Raw genomic sequence first — 16838 nt, 5'->3', positions numbered from 1 at the left:
TCAGTTAGTAGAATGAAATATTCAGGTAGAATGAAAGTAAAAGAAGCAGATGCAGTCCGTCAGTGTTGCTTTACTAGTTTGTAAAAGCAAAAATTGACAGACATCTCATTAAATTACGTTCTCTTTGGAACCATGCACAAAATTGGTGAGGAACAAATAACAAATGTAAAGTCATTTACTTACAGAAACATTAATTGGCTTCCAGTGTCTGCCTTGCTAAGAAGCATCTGATCGTCTCAATTATGAGAAGTCAAATAGGTATCAATATTTACTGTCCTTCTATCACTGTTTTGCGATGATCCCACTAGTGAAGTTCTGAGAGAATTGAAGGACAAGGTTTTCTAAATTTATGATAGCTTTTTTACCCAACTTGTATTTCAAACAGAAATCTGCAGTATGGTTATTCTGCCTTGCATTATAATGAAAGAGTGGAACAGTCAGCAGGCTATACATTAGGGATGAAGAGGTTTGAATTTTGAACTAGGTCAACTACTGGCTTAATGCATGGAAACAAGATATTTGAGTCCCCTGTGATTCAGTCTCCTGCCTTTGAAAAGACAAAATATTTACATGATCCATCGAACTGCTCTTTGAAGCAGAGTTAAACACCTCACATTCCCATCCGAGCTAGTTGAGGGGCTGATCTCTTGAGATGCAGCACATTTTTCACCAAATGCCACCCTTACGTTGGAACATTTCAACTTGCCAAATGTCAGTGATGTGCAACAACCAGGGATCCAATCCACAGAGCTCACTTAAAGCAGTTCTGTATTGTAAAGATATTATCTCTTCAAATGAACTGGAACCTGAAATGAGTATTGTCCATTCTCATTAATAATAATAATCACCATCGTCATAACACATTAACAGAAAACAGGCCAATAAGAAACGGCTGGCCAATTTTGGTATTTGATTCCTATTAAGAAATACTTTCACGTCTATTGATGATGATCATAATTAGTGTTTAAATAAGATGCCTGAAAAAGAGCAGACATCAAGTCTGCCCTTCTTAGGACTGCTGTGAAATCGCTGAAAGTTGTTATTGATGCAGCACAGAAAGAATAATGTGTAAACTCTGAAAAACTGCTCACAAAGATACGTAGGTGTTGGTTTAATGCAAATCACATCATGCGTGGCACAAAAACAAATGATTATTTTAAATATTTGAGAATGTTTAACCAAATTGTTCCTGAAACACTAAATGAGAACTATTTCCAGAGATTACAAACCTCATAAAAGAGCACTACGACCCCAAACGGTTCACAGTTGGATTGAGTCTGAAAGCTAATGGTAAGGGTCAGCATTAAGGTGAATCTATTTTTGCATTTGTTGCAACGTAAAGCTAATAAATTCTGTGAATCTGGGGGCAGTGAGAGACACCATGTTGTCTGACGGATTAGCATGTGAAGGAAAGGAAAAACAGAAATGACCGCTAGCACGATCAAATTCAGGTTTAAAATGCACCCTGGAATTATATCACAGAAAAGCTTCAACGACAAATAATTCACTGATTTCCGAAAGGGCAGGAGGTTGCATATTGCACCTAATCAATCAGCTGTGCCCCTCCACTGAAATACAAGAGATAAAGAGCTAAAAGTGACTGAAATAAAATTAAGTTATGAAAAGAAAGTGACAGTATATAACTAGGGTCACAGGTTGCAGCGTTTAAAGATAGAGGAAGCAGCACTAGAAGCAGGTACTAGAAGAGATCCACAGCGATCCATTTATTTTGGAAAATCAGAGCACTCTTGTATGCTGAAGAAACCAGACACGATGTCCTTGTTTCCATATCGCTAGGAACGTTCTTGTAACTAGCAAACCGCTACTTAGAGTCACTGAATCATAGAATTGCTCAAGTTGGAAAACACCTTAATCAAGTCCAACCACAACCCAACCATACTACCCTAATTCTAACAACTCTCCACTAAATCATGTCCCCAAGCACCACATCCAAATAGTTTTTAAAAAACATTCAGGGATGGTGACTCAACCACCCCCCTGGGGAGCCTATTGCAGTGCTTAACCGAAATAGACTTCTTTCTGTAAAGTTTTTCCTGATATCCACCCTAAGATTACCCTGGCACAATTTAAGGCCATTTCCCCTCATCCTGTCACCTGTCACCAGTGAGGAGACCAGCCCTGCTCTCTTGTAAGCACCTTTCAGGTATTGTAAGAGAGCAATAAGGTCTCCCCCTAGCCTCCTCTTCCTCAGACTGAACAGCCCCAGTTCCTTCAGTCTCTCCTCACAGGGCATATTCTCCAAGCCCTTCACAAGTCTTGTTGCCCTTCTTTGGACCTGCTCCAGCACCTCGATGTCCTTTCTGTACTGAGGTGCCCAAAACTGAACACAGCACTCGAGATGAGGCCTCACCAGTGCCGAGTACAGGAGCAGGATTACACCATTCCTCATCCAAGCCAGGATGCCACTGGCCTTCTGGCCACTTGGGCCAATTTTTAGTTTCGGGCAGTAGCTCTTACAAGCGTTTAACGTCCACGTATCCCCCAAGACCTTCTCATTCCAAGTACAGAGTCAGAGGGACTCTTTTCAACTCATCCTGTGCATACAACTGATTGTAACTCAAATGTTCGGTTCCTCCTATCGTTTGCCCATCAGACAATCAGATAAGTGATGTGAAGCGTTTTCTGGGAGTCTGGTGAAGATCTCTCTCAAAGAACTATGAAGTCCTTTCACACCATCCTTCCACCAGTTCAAAACTAGGAGTTCCTTGTGGCACTGATTTGGAAGGGAAGTTCTTTGGAAGGGCGTCACGTCAGATGCAAAGCGATCCATTTGAATTAGGCACAATTATGTAACTTATTAATGAATCCCACAGCGAGGTGAGGAGAAGCGAGTAACAAACTTTAATTAAAAGTGCGATTTAAGACCCTAATTCAGATCTAGAGTCCGCATGTCTAACTGTCAGGGCCCCCGGCCGGCGCTAACGGGACAACGACTCCCAGGTGCTGCGGGGCCGCGGCCAACCGGGCACAGCTGCGCCTCGTCGGCAGCCCGGGGCGGGTCCGCCCCACCGCCTCTTAAGCTCCGCCGTAGTCCGTCAGGAACCACGAGAGCTGCCGGGGTTCATTGCCGGTTGGAGCCGGAGCGGGCTCCGGTCTTTTGTCTGGTCCTAGCGCTGCTGATGCTGCTTTTAAAGTGAGTGCTTTGGATTCTGTGTAATGTTCTCGTTATGTTGTTTTGTTTCAGGCTGCGGAGAGATTTCTCGCGGTAAGGATCAGCCCGAACCGGTGAGCCGTTCCGGTAGCAACGGGACCGCGGAGGCGGCGAGGGCTCGGGAGCCGTCCGGGGCCGTCCGCCCGCAGCAGGAGGCCGCCGGGCCGCGCTCCGTTGGGGACCGGCGCGGGTCTCCAGCTGGGCTCCCCAGCCGGGCTCCTCCGGCTTCTCGGAGCCGTCATAGCGTCGCCGCCTGGCTGCCGGCGCGTTTTCGGAGGGTGCCGCCGCTCGGTTCTCCGAACCCTAGCGCAGCCCAGGGCTGTATAGTAGGGGCTTCAGTTCCTCCCGCTCTCATGGTTGGGAGCGAGCGGGACGGGGCCGTATTCCTGCAGCTTCGGTGCTGCTGGGAGTAAGAAACAACGCCAAGGGCTGCTGGAACAAGTTTTCTCCTATTGCAGGCTGAGCGTGGGCTGCGGCAGAATCTCTCGTTATCCCGAACCGGTGAGATGGTGGAAGCGGTGAGTGTTTGGAAGTCACTAGGTAAGCTGTGTCTTCTTGAGACACACACGTAGGGTCGCCGCTCGGCTACATCTGTTCGGGTCCGGCACGGCGCTTTCGCCAGGCTCCCACGTGGCCTTTTTAGAAGAGCCGGCGCGGGGTCGCCGCCGAACCGCCCGAGACCGAGCGCGACCCGGGGCGGTCTCGGCCCCTGGAAGGGTTTTGCGGGTCCTTCAGCCTCTCCCGCTTCAAGCGGTGGGAGCGAGTAGGATGAGACTATGTATTTCTATTTCCCCCCCCCCCACCTTATTTGTAATTTCAGGAGCGTGATCCCATTCCCCTCATGGAGACGCGGTGGGACAGCTTGAATGACTGGAATGCTGTTGTGGATGGCTGCGTTCTTTATAGGAGAGACAGACAGGTGAGGTGGTGGAGTTGCTCTTCCAGAGAGAGAAGTGGAATGTATTGAGCTCTGCTGAGGGATGAATGAAGAAGCAGGGGAGCAGTGATGTGTGAGGCTCAAGAGGCAGTAAGTGTGGGTAACATCACTGGGTGTGTTGGTTACAGATGAGGAAGCTGAAAAGATCATCTGCACACAGTTGACAGTAAGCTCACAGCTGTGGATGTCAGTTATCACAGTAGATTTGAACCAGCCTGCCATTTGTTAATGAAGCAGAGCTGTCAGGTGTACCTCATTCCAGGAGGTTTCTGCAGGTGTCAAAGATAAATTTTCTGTCAGAGGTGATGGAGGAGTCAATGAGGAGAGAGGCGCTGCTGGATCTTGTACTCAGTATGGAGGAAGGGCCGGTCAGGGATGCGAAGACCAAGGCAGCCTCAAGCACAGCAGTTGCAAGCTGGTGGAGTTTGGGATGTATGTAGAAGATGCAAAGCAGTAAGTAGGATTCAGGCAAAATCAATGCCTGCAGATCTCTGGGCTCTAATCAGATATGCCTGCGCGTGCCAAGGGAGTTGGTAGAAGCAATTGTCAAAGCTCTCTATCCTATTCCATATGCTCTTTCCTGTTGGAAAGGTGCTTGAAGACGGGAGGATAGTCACATTCTCACAGCCTTCAGAAAGGGTGAGAAGGATGGCCTGTGCAACTACAGGCCAGCCAGCTTTACCTCCCTCCTCAGCAAGGTGATGGGACAGCTTGGTCTAGGTGACATCTCCAAATGATTTGATAAAGAAAATATTTCTAAGGAGTTGCTGCGGTGGATTCAGTGAGGGGAAATGATGCTGGACCAACCTGGTAGCCTTCTGCGTTGTGACTGTTTCTTTAGATAAGAGAAGGGTAGTGGATGTGGGGAGGGGGAGGAAATATCACTACTATCAGTGAATCTCTGAAGTGCAGGAGTCTATTTGTTGGGGATGGGCTTGTTCTCACACTGATGGGAGGTGTGTGGTGGCAGAATGGGGGCAATGTTCACGGTCTTGAACATCAGAAGTAAGAATGCTTTTTCTGTGAGAGTGATAGAACAGGCTGCCTGGAGAGGTGGCAGAGTCACCTTCTCTAGGGATATTCAAGTCTTGTCTGGATGCTTTCTTGGGTGATGTGTGGGACTGGATGTCATTGTTGCAGGGTGAGTGCCACAATGGAGCATTTAGCAGTGAGGATCTGCCTGAGTGTGGAAGCGCTTTCATCAGCGGTGGGATGAAAGAGGTGAGCGATGGGGGACCCAGGGATGTGAGCCTTGTGCCCCCTTGGAAGCGACTCATGGAGCTCTTCATACAGGTTCAGGGCTGGAGTGGGGATCCTGCTAATGAGAGTCTATGGAGCGAGGTAAGTGGTGTTCTTGCGTCCCTGACCAGTGTGCGCTGCCCCTGGGCTGGATTTTTCTGGCTGGGACCGTGTATCAGGGAAAAAAGTCCTTTCTGTTTGAGGGTGATGGCGTATGTTGATTTCAGCCCTAATGGTGTGTGGCAGATCAGCTCCTGGAGGAATGGAGTGAGAGGTGAGAAGCGCAGCCTGCAGGGCACTGGCAACAGCTTTTTGTGGGAGCTTGGAGTCCTGGTGCTGTTTCCTGTAGCGGGGTGGTCTGTTGTCTTGGTTGGTGAGGTGCAGCACTCCCAAGCTGGTTTCTTCCCTCAGATCCTGGTGGAGCTGGTGTCCCGAAAGGAAGGTCCTTCTCCTAGACTGGGAGCTGTGCTGCACATGAGGAAGAAGCAGAGGAGATCTACCAGGTGGGCACTGTTTGTTGTGTGTTGTAGGTGGTCCTCCTTGGGTAGATCTCTGGTCCTCTTGGTGGGTGTCTTTTTTTTTTTTTTTTTGTGTGTGTGTGTGTGTGTGTGTGTGTGTGTGTGTGTGTGTACTCCCTTGGCCCTGGAGCCCCTGTTTGGATCCCTTAAAGAAGGTGGCTTTTGTGGGTGTAAAGGTGAGCTTGTGGTGTTCAGGAGAGGCATCTTGGTGTATTTGGCTTTGTGTGGCTGGGCAGTTGGGTGTGTGTAGTGTGGCATGAAGTAGTGGCTTCTGTGGAGTTGTTTTGTGTGCTTGGTATTTCCTATGGGGGAAAAGCACAGCTCACATCCTGTGCGAGCTGTGCTTTTGCCCCTGGGCATGGGGATGTTGACTGGGGTTTGCAGTGTCTTGTAGAGATGGTTTTTTGTAGGGTGGGAGGGTTGGGAGCTGAGGGGGGACCCCCCTCCTGTCTACTGGCTGTGTTCTTTATAGGAGAGACAGACAGGTGAGGTGGTGGAGTTGCTCTTCCAGAGAGAGAAGTGGAATGTATTGAGCTCTGCTGAGGGATGAATGAAGAAGCAGGGGAGCAGTGATGTGTGAGGCTCGAGAGGCAGTAAGTGTGGGTAACATCACTGGGTGTGTTGGTTACAGATGAGGAAGCTGAAAAGATCATCTGCACACAGTTGACAGTAAGCTCACAGCTGTGGATGTCAGTTATCACAGTAGATTTGAACCAGCCTGCCATTTGTTAATGAAGCAGAGCTGTCAGGTGTACCTCATTCCAGGAGGTTTCTGCAGGTGTCAAAGATAAATTTTCTGTCAGAGGTGATGGAGGAGCCAATGAGGAGAGAGGTGCTGCTGGATCTTGTACTCAGTATGGAGGAAGGGCCGGTCGGGGATGTGAAGACCGGGGCAGCCTCAAGCGCAGCTGTTGCGAGCTGGTGGAGTTCGGGATGTATGCAGAAGATGCAAAGCAATAAGTAGGACTGAAACCTCAGACTTTGAGGGAGCCAACTTTGTCCTCTTGAAGGACCACCTTGGAGGTATTCCTTGGGTTAGAGCACTGAAAGGGGTCCTGCCAGAGGCTCCTGACTCCGCATTACTTGTTTGCGCTCAGGAGGGTGCATCCCTAAGGGTAAGAAATAGAGCAGCAGTGACAGGAGACCTGCACGGGTGAAGGAGGAGGTCATAGATAAACCGGAAGAGAAAAAGGAAGGTTAAGGCCCCCTTAGCATCACCTTTGGGGAAGAAGGTGAAGGCTCACTCAAGTTGGCAAACCCGCAAACAGGGAAATAGAGAGCAGGGAATGTGTGGGCCTGCTGTTATCGGGGGCCCCCACCTTGCAGAACAGGGAATGTGAGAAGGTAGCTGTGCCAGATGCTTTCTCGGCTTCAGCAGTTACTGCTGCTCATGGGGTATATCAGATGAAAGAGTCTTTGAGGAAGGATGACTTTGTTTTGAGTGTGGGAGAGCTGTTCAAATTTCATTTGGGTGAAATCGATGCCTGCAAAATCCCAGACTCTTATGGGATGTGCCTATGTGTGCCGAGGGAGCTGGCAGAAGTGACTGCTTTTTTTTTCTTACACGAAGGGTGCCAGAGAACTGAAGGAGAGCCACCATCACAGCAGTCTTCAGGAAGGGTGAGAAGGACGGCCTGTGCAACTCTAGGTTGGTCAGCGTCGCCTCCCTCCCTGGCACTGTGCTGGGACAGCTTGTTGTAGATGTTATCTCGGAGCAACTGGAAGGGGAGTTACTTCTTGAGCAGTCATGGCAGATTCAGCGAGGGGAAGTGAGGTGAGACTGAGATGGTAGCCTTGCGTGATGTTGTGATTGTCTGATTAGATGAGGGAATGGCAGTGGCTGTTGTGGAATATTGCATCTGTTAGTAAGTATCTAAGTGAAGGAGTGTAGTTGATGGGGATGGGTGGTAGAACGGGGGCAGTGTTCTGAGACTGGAAGTTCTGTATGAAGAAGAATGATTTCACTGTGAGAGGGATGGAATAAGCTGCTTGGAGAGGTTGTGGAGTCTCCTTCCTTGTGAATTTTCAAGTTGTGCCTGGCTGATCTTGTTACAGGGTGAGCGTCACACAGGAGCATTCAGCAGTGAGGATCAGTGTGGAGTTGTGAGCCCTCTGCCCCACCCACCCTGTGGCACCTCAGAAGCAGTTTGTGGAGTTGTTCCTGCAGACATTGCATTGGTGTGACTCTGGAGCGAGGTGAGCTGTGTGTGCTGCTCCTAGGTGGTGGAATTTGTTTTTGTTTGAAGGTGTGGCACGTCCACTTGTGGAGGGAGAGTGAGAAGTGGTGCCTGCAGGAGTCTGAGTTGTAGCACTTGAGTGGTTTTGTTCCCTGAGGACCTGCTGCCCCAAGAGGTAAGTGTGGGTTGTTTAGGGGTGCCTTGCAGGTGATCCCTTGGCAGAATTCCTGTGCTGCTGGGGAAGGGCTCTGAGTGGCTGTTTGATGGAGTAGAGATGAGTCAACTCAGGTTTTGGTGGTAGGGGGGAGAAGGGTGCAGCCCACTCTGAGTGGGCTGCACCCTCCTCCCCTCTGGGTAGGGGCTGTTGAGTGGGGTTTGCACTATCTCAGAGAGATTATTTTTTTTTAGGGCGGGAGGGTTGGGTGCAGGTCAGTAATGGAAATTTTTCTGTCTGGGCTGGAGACCGCCTGCCCGGTGGGGCCCCCCCCTCCCGCCTGCCCGGTGGGGCCCTCCCCTCCCGCCTGCCCGGTGGGGCCCCCCCCTCTGCCCGGTGGGGCCCCCCCTCCCGCCTGCCCGGTGGGGCCCCCCCCTCCCGCCTGCCCGGTGGGGCCCCCCCCTCCCGCCTGCCCGGTGGGGCCCCCCCCTCCCGCCTGCCCGGTGGGGCCCCCCCCTCCCGCCTGCCCGGTGGGGCCCCCCCCCGCTCCCCCTCCCGCCTGCCCGGTGGGGCCCCCCCCTCCCGCCTGCCCGGTGGGGCCCCCCCCTCCCGCCTGCCCGGTGGGGCCCCCCCCTCCCTGGTGAAGGGCTCTCTTCTGTGGGTCCTGGAGTGGCTCCTGTGTGGTGATGGCTTCTTTGTGGTGTTGCTCCTGGTCCTGAAGGTGAGAGATGGAGTGTGGAGGAGCTGGGTCCTGCTGAAGGAGAAAACCATTCATTTTAATCCTCAGGTAAAGCCTTTTCGAAACAACTCTTGCTCTGTGACTTAAGAAATTTCTTGCTCTGTGTGGTAACTGACTATGCTCAGGGGGTGTGGGGATTTCCCTTTTGAAAGGACTGGGCTAAGTGTGGCTGGAGATCAAATACAGCTGTGGTGTACGCGTCTTGTAATGTCACTAAAAGGGAAGGGCTAGGCTTAGGTAACTCAAGTTTTTTGATGAAGTGGGTATCTGTCTGTCTCTGACTTAAAACAACAATAAATCCTCGCTTACCGCAAAAAAAGCCAAGGATGCGCCTTCTATTTCTGCTCTTGGGCCTTGTTCCTTTGCTGTTGATGTTATTTACCTTGGGAAGACAAAAAAGGGAGAAAAATCCCTTGAGCAGTTGACTACATAGCATTGCACCTTTGGGGAAAAAAGAAACAAATCAATACCAAACATTTTTACAAGTTACCTACTGCAAAAATACAGTGTGTCAGGCTTGCTTTACTGGGTAAGTGAAAAGGCCAATTATGTTGCCACTGTTTGTACTGTTGCAGAGATGTCCAGAGACCAGTGTTTCTCGAGCTCGGTAGAGCTTCTTGAGCTCGCGGGTGGGTGTGCCAGCCCAAGAGCAGATGGCAGTGACTGTCTTGCAAAAGAAACTTCTGCTTTCCATTTGTAAGATGAGTTCACTGAGAATCTCTCTGGTTTCTTGCTAAGTGACCTGAGCCGGTGCTTCACCGTGAAACCCTTTGTCTTGAGTCTCGGTAAGTTAGTTTCTGTAAACCTTCATCCCGTGCTGAGACTGAATTCTTCTAACACTATGCAAATACATTGTGATCTGCATTGAGCTTCTCAGTAACAGCGATGGAACTGCCGTTGGGGTTCTGCTTTTGCACTGAATGTTAGTGAATGGTGTACTGCAATATATTGCAGTGTAGTTTATGCAAGAGTCCACAATTATTAATTGGCTTCATATTTAATCAGTTAATAATTGAATTCTGCCATTCGCATGCAGCGTGTGGATGATTCAAGATAGAAAATGGAGTTCATCCAGTTAGATGTGATACTACTTAGCTAATGACTTCAGTGGAGTTTCAATGAGTTGTCAGGTCATTCTACTCACAAGTTCAAGATGTAGGCAGGTGATGAAGCATCGGTCCTTGTGATAAATGGAACGGAGGCTTATTTTCCGCAGGGCTGTCTAGAATGTATGTTACCGAGATGAGAGGACAAGTGAAGAAACAAATACACAAATTCAGTGAAATGTCTGTCTCATTTTGTTCACAGAATCGGAAGGAGGGACTTGCAACTCCTAGCTCTGCGTGAAACTGCCCAGACTTGGACTGCTGTGGCTGAGACCAGCGTCCAAATGCTTTGCCAACTGTCAGTGCTGGGGGCTGTAACTGCTCCCTCAGGGAAGCCTGTTCTGATATCTCATCCCTCTTTCTCCCAAGTTTTTCTTCATCTGCAACCTCTGCCTCCTCTGCTCCAACTTGCAGGCCGTTCCCATCTCATCCCAGGCTAGCTGGGGGAAAAGCTGACCCCCTCCTTGCTACAGCCTCCTTTTGGCTAGTTGGAGGGAGTTTGGGGCCTTTCTTGAATGCTGCTGGAGAGCTTTATTTCTTCTTTAATAGATAGTGGAGGGCCCAGAACTGCATGCGATGCTCACGGTTGAGGCCTTACCTCTGTGGTGCAGAGGGGGATGATCCCTTCCTTTGGCTGGGAGTGGTGGGCCTGATGTGCCCCAGGCTGTGGCCAGCCCTCCTAATGATTTAACTTGCTGTCAGCTGTGGCACCCAGATTCCTTTCCCCAGGGCAGCTCTCTGGCCTCATCCCCTGGCTGTAGCTGGGGTTGGCCCCTCTCAGGTGCGGAATCAGGTGCTGGCTGCAGTCTAACTTCACTTGGCTGGCAATTGTATGGCCTGCTCCTGGGTAGAGGTAACTCAGCAAAGCCCTTCTATCCCTGGGGAGTACATAGCTCCTCCTACTGTACTGTAATCAGCAAACATACTTAATACACATTTGACTCCTTGTGTCCTGATTGCTTACAGCAATACTGAAGAGAACTGCCCCCACAAGAAGCCCCTGGAATCTGACTGGCGCCTGTCTCACAGCTTCTCCTGATCTCATTTATTCTAACAAATGCTTGGAGCCTCTTTTGTATGGGGCAAGTCAGTGCTTAGCCCTCTGTTTGTTTTAAGAGGTACAAGTAGGAAGGGCTGTTTTCTGGCACAGGATTTAGTTTCTGGGTCCCCTCACATGACAAGAATTTCCCTTACCTCCTCAAAGAGGCAATACATGCTTGAAACTGGACCACAGGCAGAGATGTCGCACTTTTGTAATATGGGTGTTTTCTCACATTCCCACATGGTGGGAGGATGCCAATTAGTGCCAATAAACTTGTAGGAACTGTTAAACAGAGGATACAGCAATTATTGACTCAGGAGGTGTTAGACAGTTGATGTTAATAGAAACATCCCTCTAGTAGATGAATCGAGTACAATCTGTAATGTATCAGATTATTGTATCTGTATATTTAAGGTCTGTAATAAATCACTAATAAATACATAGCTACAAATAAACACTTTCTTCCTAAAGCTGGGTATTTTTAACTGCTACAATCCAATTCATTTTACTGTTCACATTATCTGCATAGTAACATTATTAGTGGTAGCCTACCATTACTATCCAGAATGGCTGAGCAAGAAGTATGGTTTGCAGCTTCAAAGCCTAAAGCTGCCAAAAAAGACCCCTATCAGTGGTTCCTGGGTGACAGCACTCAGAAGGTGACTTCCAATGTATGTACCAGTCTTTGTCATGTCTTCCATTACAAACCAAGTTATAAACTCTTTACCCTCACTTTGACCAGACCATAAGAGTATATTCCTCCATCAGTGAAGAGAAAAAAGGCTTTTCTTCCTTATTTTTATGATCAATCAGAAACAAAAGCAGTAATCCTTAATTCATATGAGCTTCACAACCACCAGCATTTTACCATGAGTGGTTTCAAAAAATCTGAACTTTGTTCTGTCCTTGTTTCTATAGAACACCAATCCCTCATCACACAACACAGCACACTTGGTGTGCTCACTTGTGGTGCTCACTTGTGGTAATAACATCCACAGTCCATCTCCCTTCTGCATCAACTCAAGTTCCCAAGCTGAGAAGATAAATCCCTCCCCACCCAAACCTACGCACTGAATGTCAAACTAAGGATTTTTTTTTTTACTTCAAAAGCAATAAAAATTAAACTGCGCAAGGACAATAGGAGATCTTTTAAACTCCTTTACCTGATTTAGTCTTTCTCAGTGGTTCGTAGGTTCGTAAGTAAAGAACAAGGCTTCAGATTTCATCTTCATAACTGCCATGAGACAGGCACAATGAGAAACTGTCGCAAAAAGAAAAGTGCACACACACATCCAAAGTCCAAGGCTCATGAAACAACTCCGCAAAGGAGGGTTCTCCTGAAAGAGATCCTTCCTCAGTGGCAGTCAGCCCTTAAATGGGGTCTAAGAGGGGTAGAGCCTGGCTCCACCCCTTGCCCTCCACAGTCAAATTGCCCTCACCTGTGCTCCCAGGCCTGACCTGGTCTCTCCCAGGTGCTCAATCAGTGATTCGGGCCCTGCCTTGCAGTTCCCTTACAGTCATGCAAATCTCACTGCTTACACTATAAGCTACTCAGACTGCTGAGACATGCCTGCCTCGAGAGGTCAGACAGAACTGCTTCCTGGAGGGAAGTGGAACCACTTACCCTTCTTAACTATTTACACTAAAGTAGAAGGCAAAATCTGAGGTCTCGCTTAGAAAAGCTGCAGGAAGAATTTGCGTGGTTCCCAGACAGGGCAATCATCTACCTCTTGAAAGAAATTTAATTGCCGTATCTTCAGGAACTGACTGCTTTCCAACACATCTGATTTCTGGATGGGAGTTTGCAGTGGCAGTACTCCAACTCAGACTATTTTACTAACTTTTCTAAAAATAAATAAAAAAAAAATCTTAGCAAATACCCTTTTATGCAGCCCAACTCATTAGCACCTCAGTACATCCTGTGCTCCGAGCAGTGTGACTTTAATTTATCCCACACAAGATGCATACCATTAAGAAGGCCAATCTGCAAAAACAGACAAGAATTTCAGAAAAAATTTATATATATATGTATATTTTATATATATATACACACACACACACACACACACACACACACAATTACATATTTTTCATATATATATACATATATATTCTCAAATGCTGAATTATAAAAGGGCACAAAAGGGACTCCTTAAGGATACCTTTCTGAGAGCACGACAGTTCTCCAGCCCCAATCCTAGAAACTGGGCACAGAAGGCAGGAAACCAGCACGCGACAGAACAATGATCGGCCGGGGAAAAAGCAGGAGGGAAAAGGTAAAAGGAAAGGCGGGGGAGACGGACTCATCACCCGGGAAGAATGCAAGACTGCTTTCCACAAGTCAACCAGCAGAGGTGAAACTGAACTTGGTAGGAGATTTTAAAACATAACAAGAAGGGATTTCCATGGGTACGCTATTCAGAAGGGAAAGTTTGAGGAAAGCGTGCTCCCTCCGATAAGCCACGAAGGAGAACAGGCAACAACGTACGTAGGTAAGGCTGAGGCACTCAGCAAGTCCTTCGCCTCAATCTCTGCTGAGAGTCTGGCATCCCGTATCTCCCAGTCCCTAAACTTCTGGGCGGGGGCTGTGGCAGTAAAATCCCTCCCACTGTAAGAAAAGAGCGAGTCTGAGACTACTCCATGAGACTGAGTGTGCTCAGGTCGATCAGGCCTGATAACATGCATCCCGGAGCCCCAAAGGAACCCTGATGCGATGGCCACGCTGCTTTCCAGCAAACTTGATAAGTCATGGTTGTCAGGCAACTCCCCGGTGATGAGAGGAACATCACATACCCATTTTTAAGAATCTTGGAGAAGAAAAGGCCTCACTGGGGGCTTTTAGCACTTGAAGGAAGATTATACACAGGAGGGAGACCAGCTTTATATGTGGTCTGTGTAATGCTAAAACATAATTGAAAGCACAGTGACAATATAAGGCTGGTAAAGTCCTAGGCTGCAGCAAATGAAGACAAACCCAAACAGAGGAGCTGCCACAGATGCAGAAAGAAAGAAAAGAAGATGTTTACCTTCACAAAACCTCCAATAAGCCAGGACCTCCAGCAAGGTGGCCTCACCTCTGCTGCCAAGCCTTAAATGAGGCCTGGGAAGGGGTGGATCTTGGTTCCACCCCTTCCTGTCACTCAGCTGCGTTGCGTGCACCTGAGCTCCCCTGGGATGGCCCCGCCTGCCTGCCAGGTGCTCAATCACTGGCTCCATCCCTGACTGAGCATTTCTGCTACAGCCTGATAGTGACGGGACAAAGTGGAATGGCTTTAAACTAACAGAGAGGAGATTCTGGTTAGATATTAAGAGGCAGGAATTTTTTACTCGGGGTGGTGAGGCGCTGGCACGGGATGACCGGAGAAGTCGTGACGGCCCATTGTCCAGAGGCGTTCCAGGCTGGGTTGGTGGAGCTCTGGGCAGCCTGATCGAGTGGGTGGCGGCCCTGCCTATGGCACAGCTGTTTGAACCAGATGATCTTTAAGGTCCTTTACCACCTGAGCCACTCTATGTTAGAAATGGACCAACTGAGGCTGAGCCAATTTTTTTCTTTTTAACATTCATAATGTATGATTGCATAGAGATACAACATCGTAAGCCGTTCCTAAGTTGAGAGCAGAATGTTGACGTGGCTTTTCATCCAGTTTGCTTTTGATAAAATTTTATTCAGCTTCAGAACTGTGTTCATTGTTCAAGTGATGCGTCAGGATCTCTGTCGACTTTCAAGTCCCCAGCAAGTCTAGGTGCTCAAGTTAGTCAGTGATCGCATTGCTGAATTCACGTACAATTTATTTTTTTCTAACAAACGTTCTAACAAGTAATAAAGTACAGACCACAAACTCGCCTTGAAATGCAACTCCACAGTTGGTAAAAGGACTATATACGCACTCAAAATAAACAAGAAAATCATGCAAAACTTACAAAAAAAATTACCTTCTCTATTGTCAGGGCAAGCATACACAGGTGGTACTTAATATCACATAGGTCACGTCACCGATGCACAACAGAAAGTTTTCAGTTATCGCAGAAGTCATACTCTCTGGCTTCGTCATGAAATATTTTCTAGGTTAATTGCAAGTGAATAAGTATTCACAGCTATTGAATGCATACTGTCTTCTTGATGTATTCCTTCACGCAAATTGATTCTCTCGGCGATGGGAAATAACAGTTTCTCATTTCTAGGCTGTCATTTTTGTACCGCTTCAGTCAAACTCAAAATATCATTCTGAACTAAGTTTAATAAACTAAGGGCTACCTATTTAACTGCTACCTATTATTTCTTAGTCTAGCAAAGACAGATGACAAGATATGTGGTTCCTTTTTGTCTGGAAGTACGTAAAAGTGAACTGACTTCAATCATGACTGGAGCAAAGCTTTGGTTGCTCTATTTCTTTCCAGTGAAGTGGCTGAGTGTCTGCGCTGATGCTGTGGTGAGTTGGCCGCAGCTAACAGATGTGCTCCCGCCCAGTCGGTCTCTTGGTGCCTCTCTTCATTGGGAACTGAATCTAGAAATCTCTGGGCAACAAAAGAATGAGGAGATCGCTTACCAGTTGTGCTGTGAGAAAAACAGACTTGGCTTGGGAAAATTACCTGGCTGTCCTTTAAAATAAATAATTGCTGATTTGAGTAGTAGAAAATAGTAATAAAAACAATTATATGCTTTGGGAAAACACTTTTCTCCTCCCCCTTTCCTGGGCTTAACTTCTCACTAAGGACCTGGCTAGTATTGCTACGGGTTACGCTCAGACCCTTCTGAGATGGAATAGACAGCAAAGGATTACGTTGTGGTTTCTCTCTGCTGTTCCTTCCCTCTTGCTCCTTTCCTCTGCTCCAGCATAGGCCTCCCGTATGCTGTCATCTCTTTGGGGTGTACCTGCTCCAGTGGGGCTCATCTGTGGGCAGTGGACCCTTTGGTGAAGAAACTCTTCTTGGGTGAGTTACGTGTGCGTGTGTTGCCTACTCCTCTGCTCCTTCCCACTCACTTTGTATCCCTGTGCGGTTCTTTCTGTCCTTTCGTAAATTCCTTAATTTCTTTCCACCAACAGCTCTGCTAAAGAAATCATCTAGGTCCTGGGATAGGTCCAGTGCAGAGCGGGCTGAAACCAATTGTAATAATCGCAGGCATCCCGTAATATCTCACAGAGATGACTCCTGCTACTCTCCTTCCTTCGAAAAACCCAATACAGATAGCAATATCTATTAGTGGGGGGGAGGGAGAGGGAGGGGAATCTTAGCTGGATTTTCTGAAAAAAAATAATAAAATAGTGCCACTTTGATTCAATACTAGAAAGAGTGCTGTTTAATATGAGTATATGAGTTAAGAAAATTGGGTAGATCGTAGGTTTAGATCTCAAAAATCTTTTAAAGTGACCACTAGCTGTGAGAATACTTTCCCTGGGTCACTGACTGAAAATCAGTGCTATTCCTAATTCATGAATGATGAATTGGTTACCCAAATGTCCGTTTGGGTAACTGAGAGATAAAGGGTAATCTTTGTTTTGTCAGTTTAGTCATGCTATACTTCTGTTATGCAATGTGATTTAAATGTAAAGTGGGGAAAATTGATTCAAATTGCCTTAAAAATAGAAACATTTTAAAACAGAAAAACATTTATGTCATGTATGACCATCTCAAAACTGACCAAAAAAACCAAACAAAAACCAAAAAGAAACAAAAAACACTAATACCCTAACCCTAATTTGGAGTAAAAGTCAAAATCAGTTTCTTTATATTTTTAGTTATATTAAAGACAAT

The 16838-nt window shown here is 47.5% G+C and overlaps 1 protein-coding gene across 2 annotated transcripts; it reads left to right on the top strand.

Moving 5' to 3' along the window:
* Positions 1-940: 940 nt before the first annotated feature.
* Positions 941-11539, top strand: LOC116216878 (uncharacterized). 2 transcript variants are annotated; one of them, XM_085229999.1, is made up of 12 exons: positions 941-3154; positions 3631-3690; positions 3993-4091; positions 5250-5330; positions 5403-5450; positions 5760-5852; positions 7434-7486; positions 7558-7640; positions 7922-8218; positions 8919-8984; positions 9512-9721; positions 10245-11539. In XM_085229999.1, exons 2-8 carry the CDS (start codon positions 3679-3681, stop codon positions 7565-7567), a joined length of 396 nt encoding a protein of 131 aa, XP_085086125.1. In that variant the 5' UTR covers positions 941-3154; positions 3631-3678; the 3' UTR covers positions 7568-7640; positions 7922-8218; positions 8919-8984; positions 9512-9721; positions 10245-11539. The 2 variants fall into 2 exon arrangements, 1 of the variants encoding a protein (XP_085086125.1); XR_014884888.1 differs by lacking the exons at positions 941-3154; positions 3631-3690; positions 3993-4091 and adding exons at positions 4570-4919; positions 5576-5622 and having other exon boundaries at positions 5760-5851; positions 7437-7640.
* The last annotated feature ends 5299 nt before the right edge of the window (positions 11540-16838 follow it).

This window comes from Meleagris gallopavo, chromosome 8 (assembly GCF_905368555.1).
Source record: "Meleagris gallopavo chromosome 8, MGAL_WU_HG_1.1, whole genome shotgun sequence".
In the NCBI taxonomy this organism is placed as follows: Eukaryota; Metazoa; Chordata; class Aves; order Galliformes; family Phasianidae; genus Meleagris; species Meleagris gallopavo.
This window is presented reverse-complemented; position numbering and strand designations above follow the sequence as displayed.

Coding starts and splice junctions, on each gene's coding strand:
- LOC116216878 (XM_085229999.1), top strand. Junction 5,331..5,402: donor TCAGCGGTGGGATGAAAGAG/GTGAGCGATGGG, acceptor CTCTTCATACAG/GTTCAGGGCTGGAGTGGGGA. Junction 5,451..5,759: donor ATGAGAGTCTATGGAGCGAG/GTAAGTGGTGTT, acceptor TTCTTCCCTCAG/ATCCTGGTGGAGCTGGTGTC.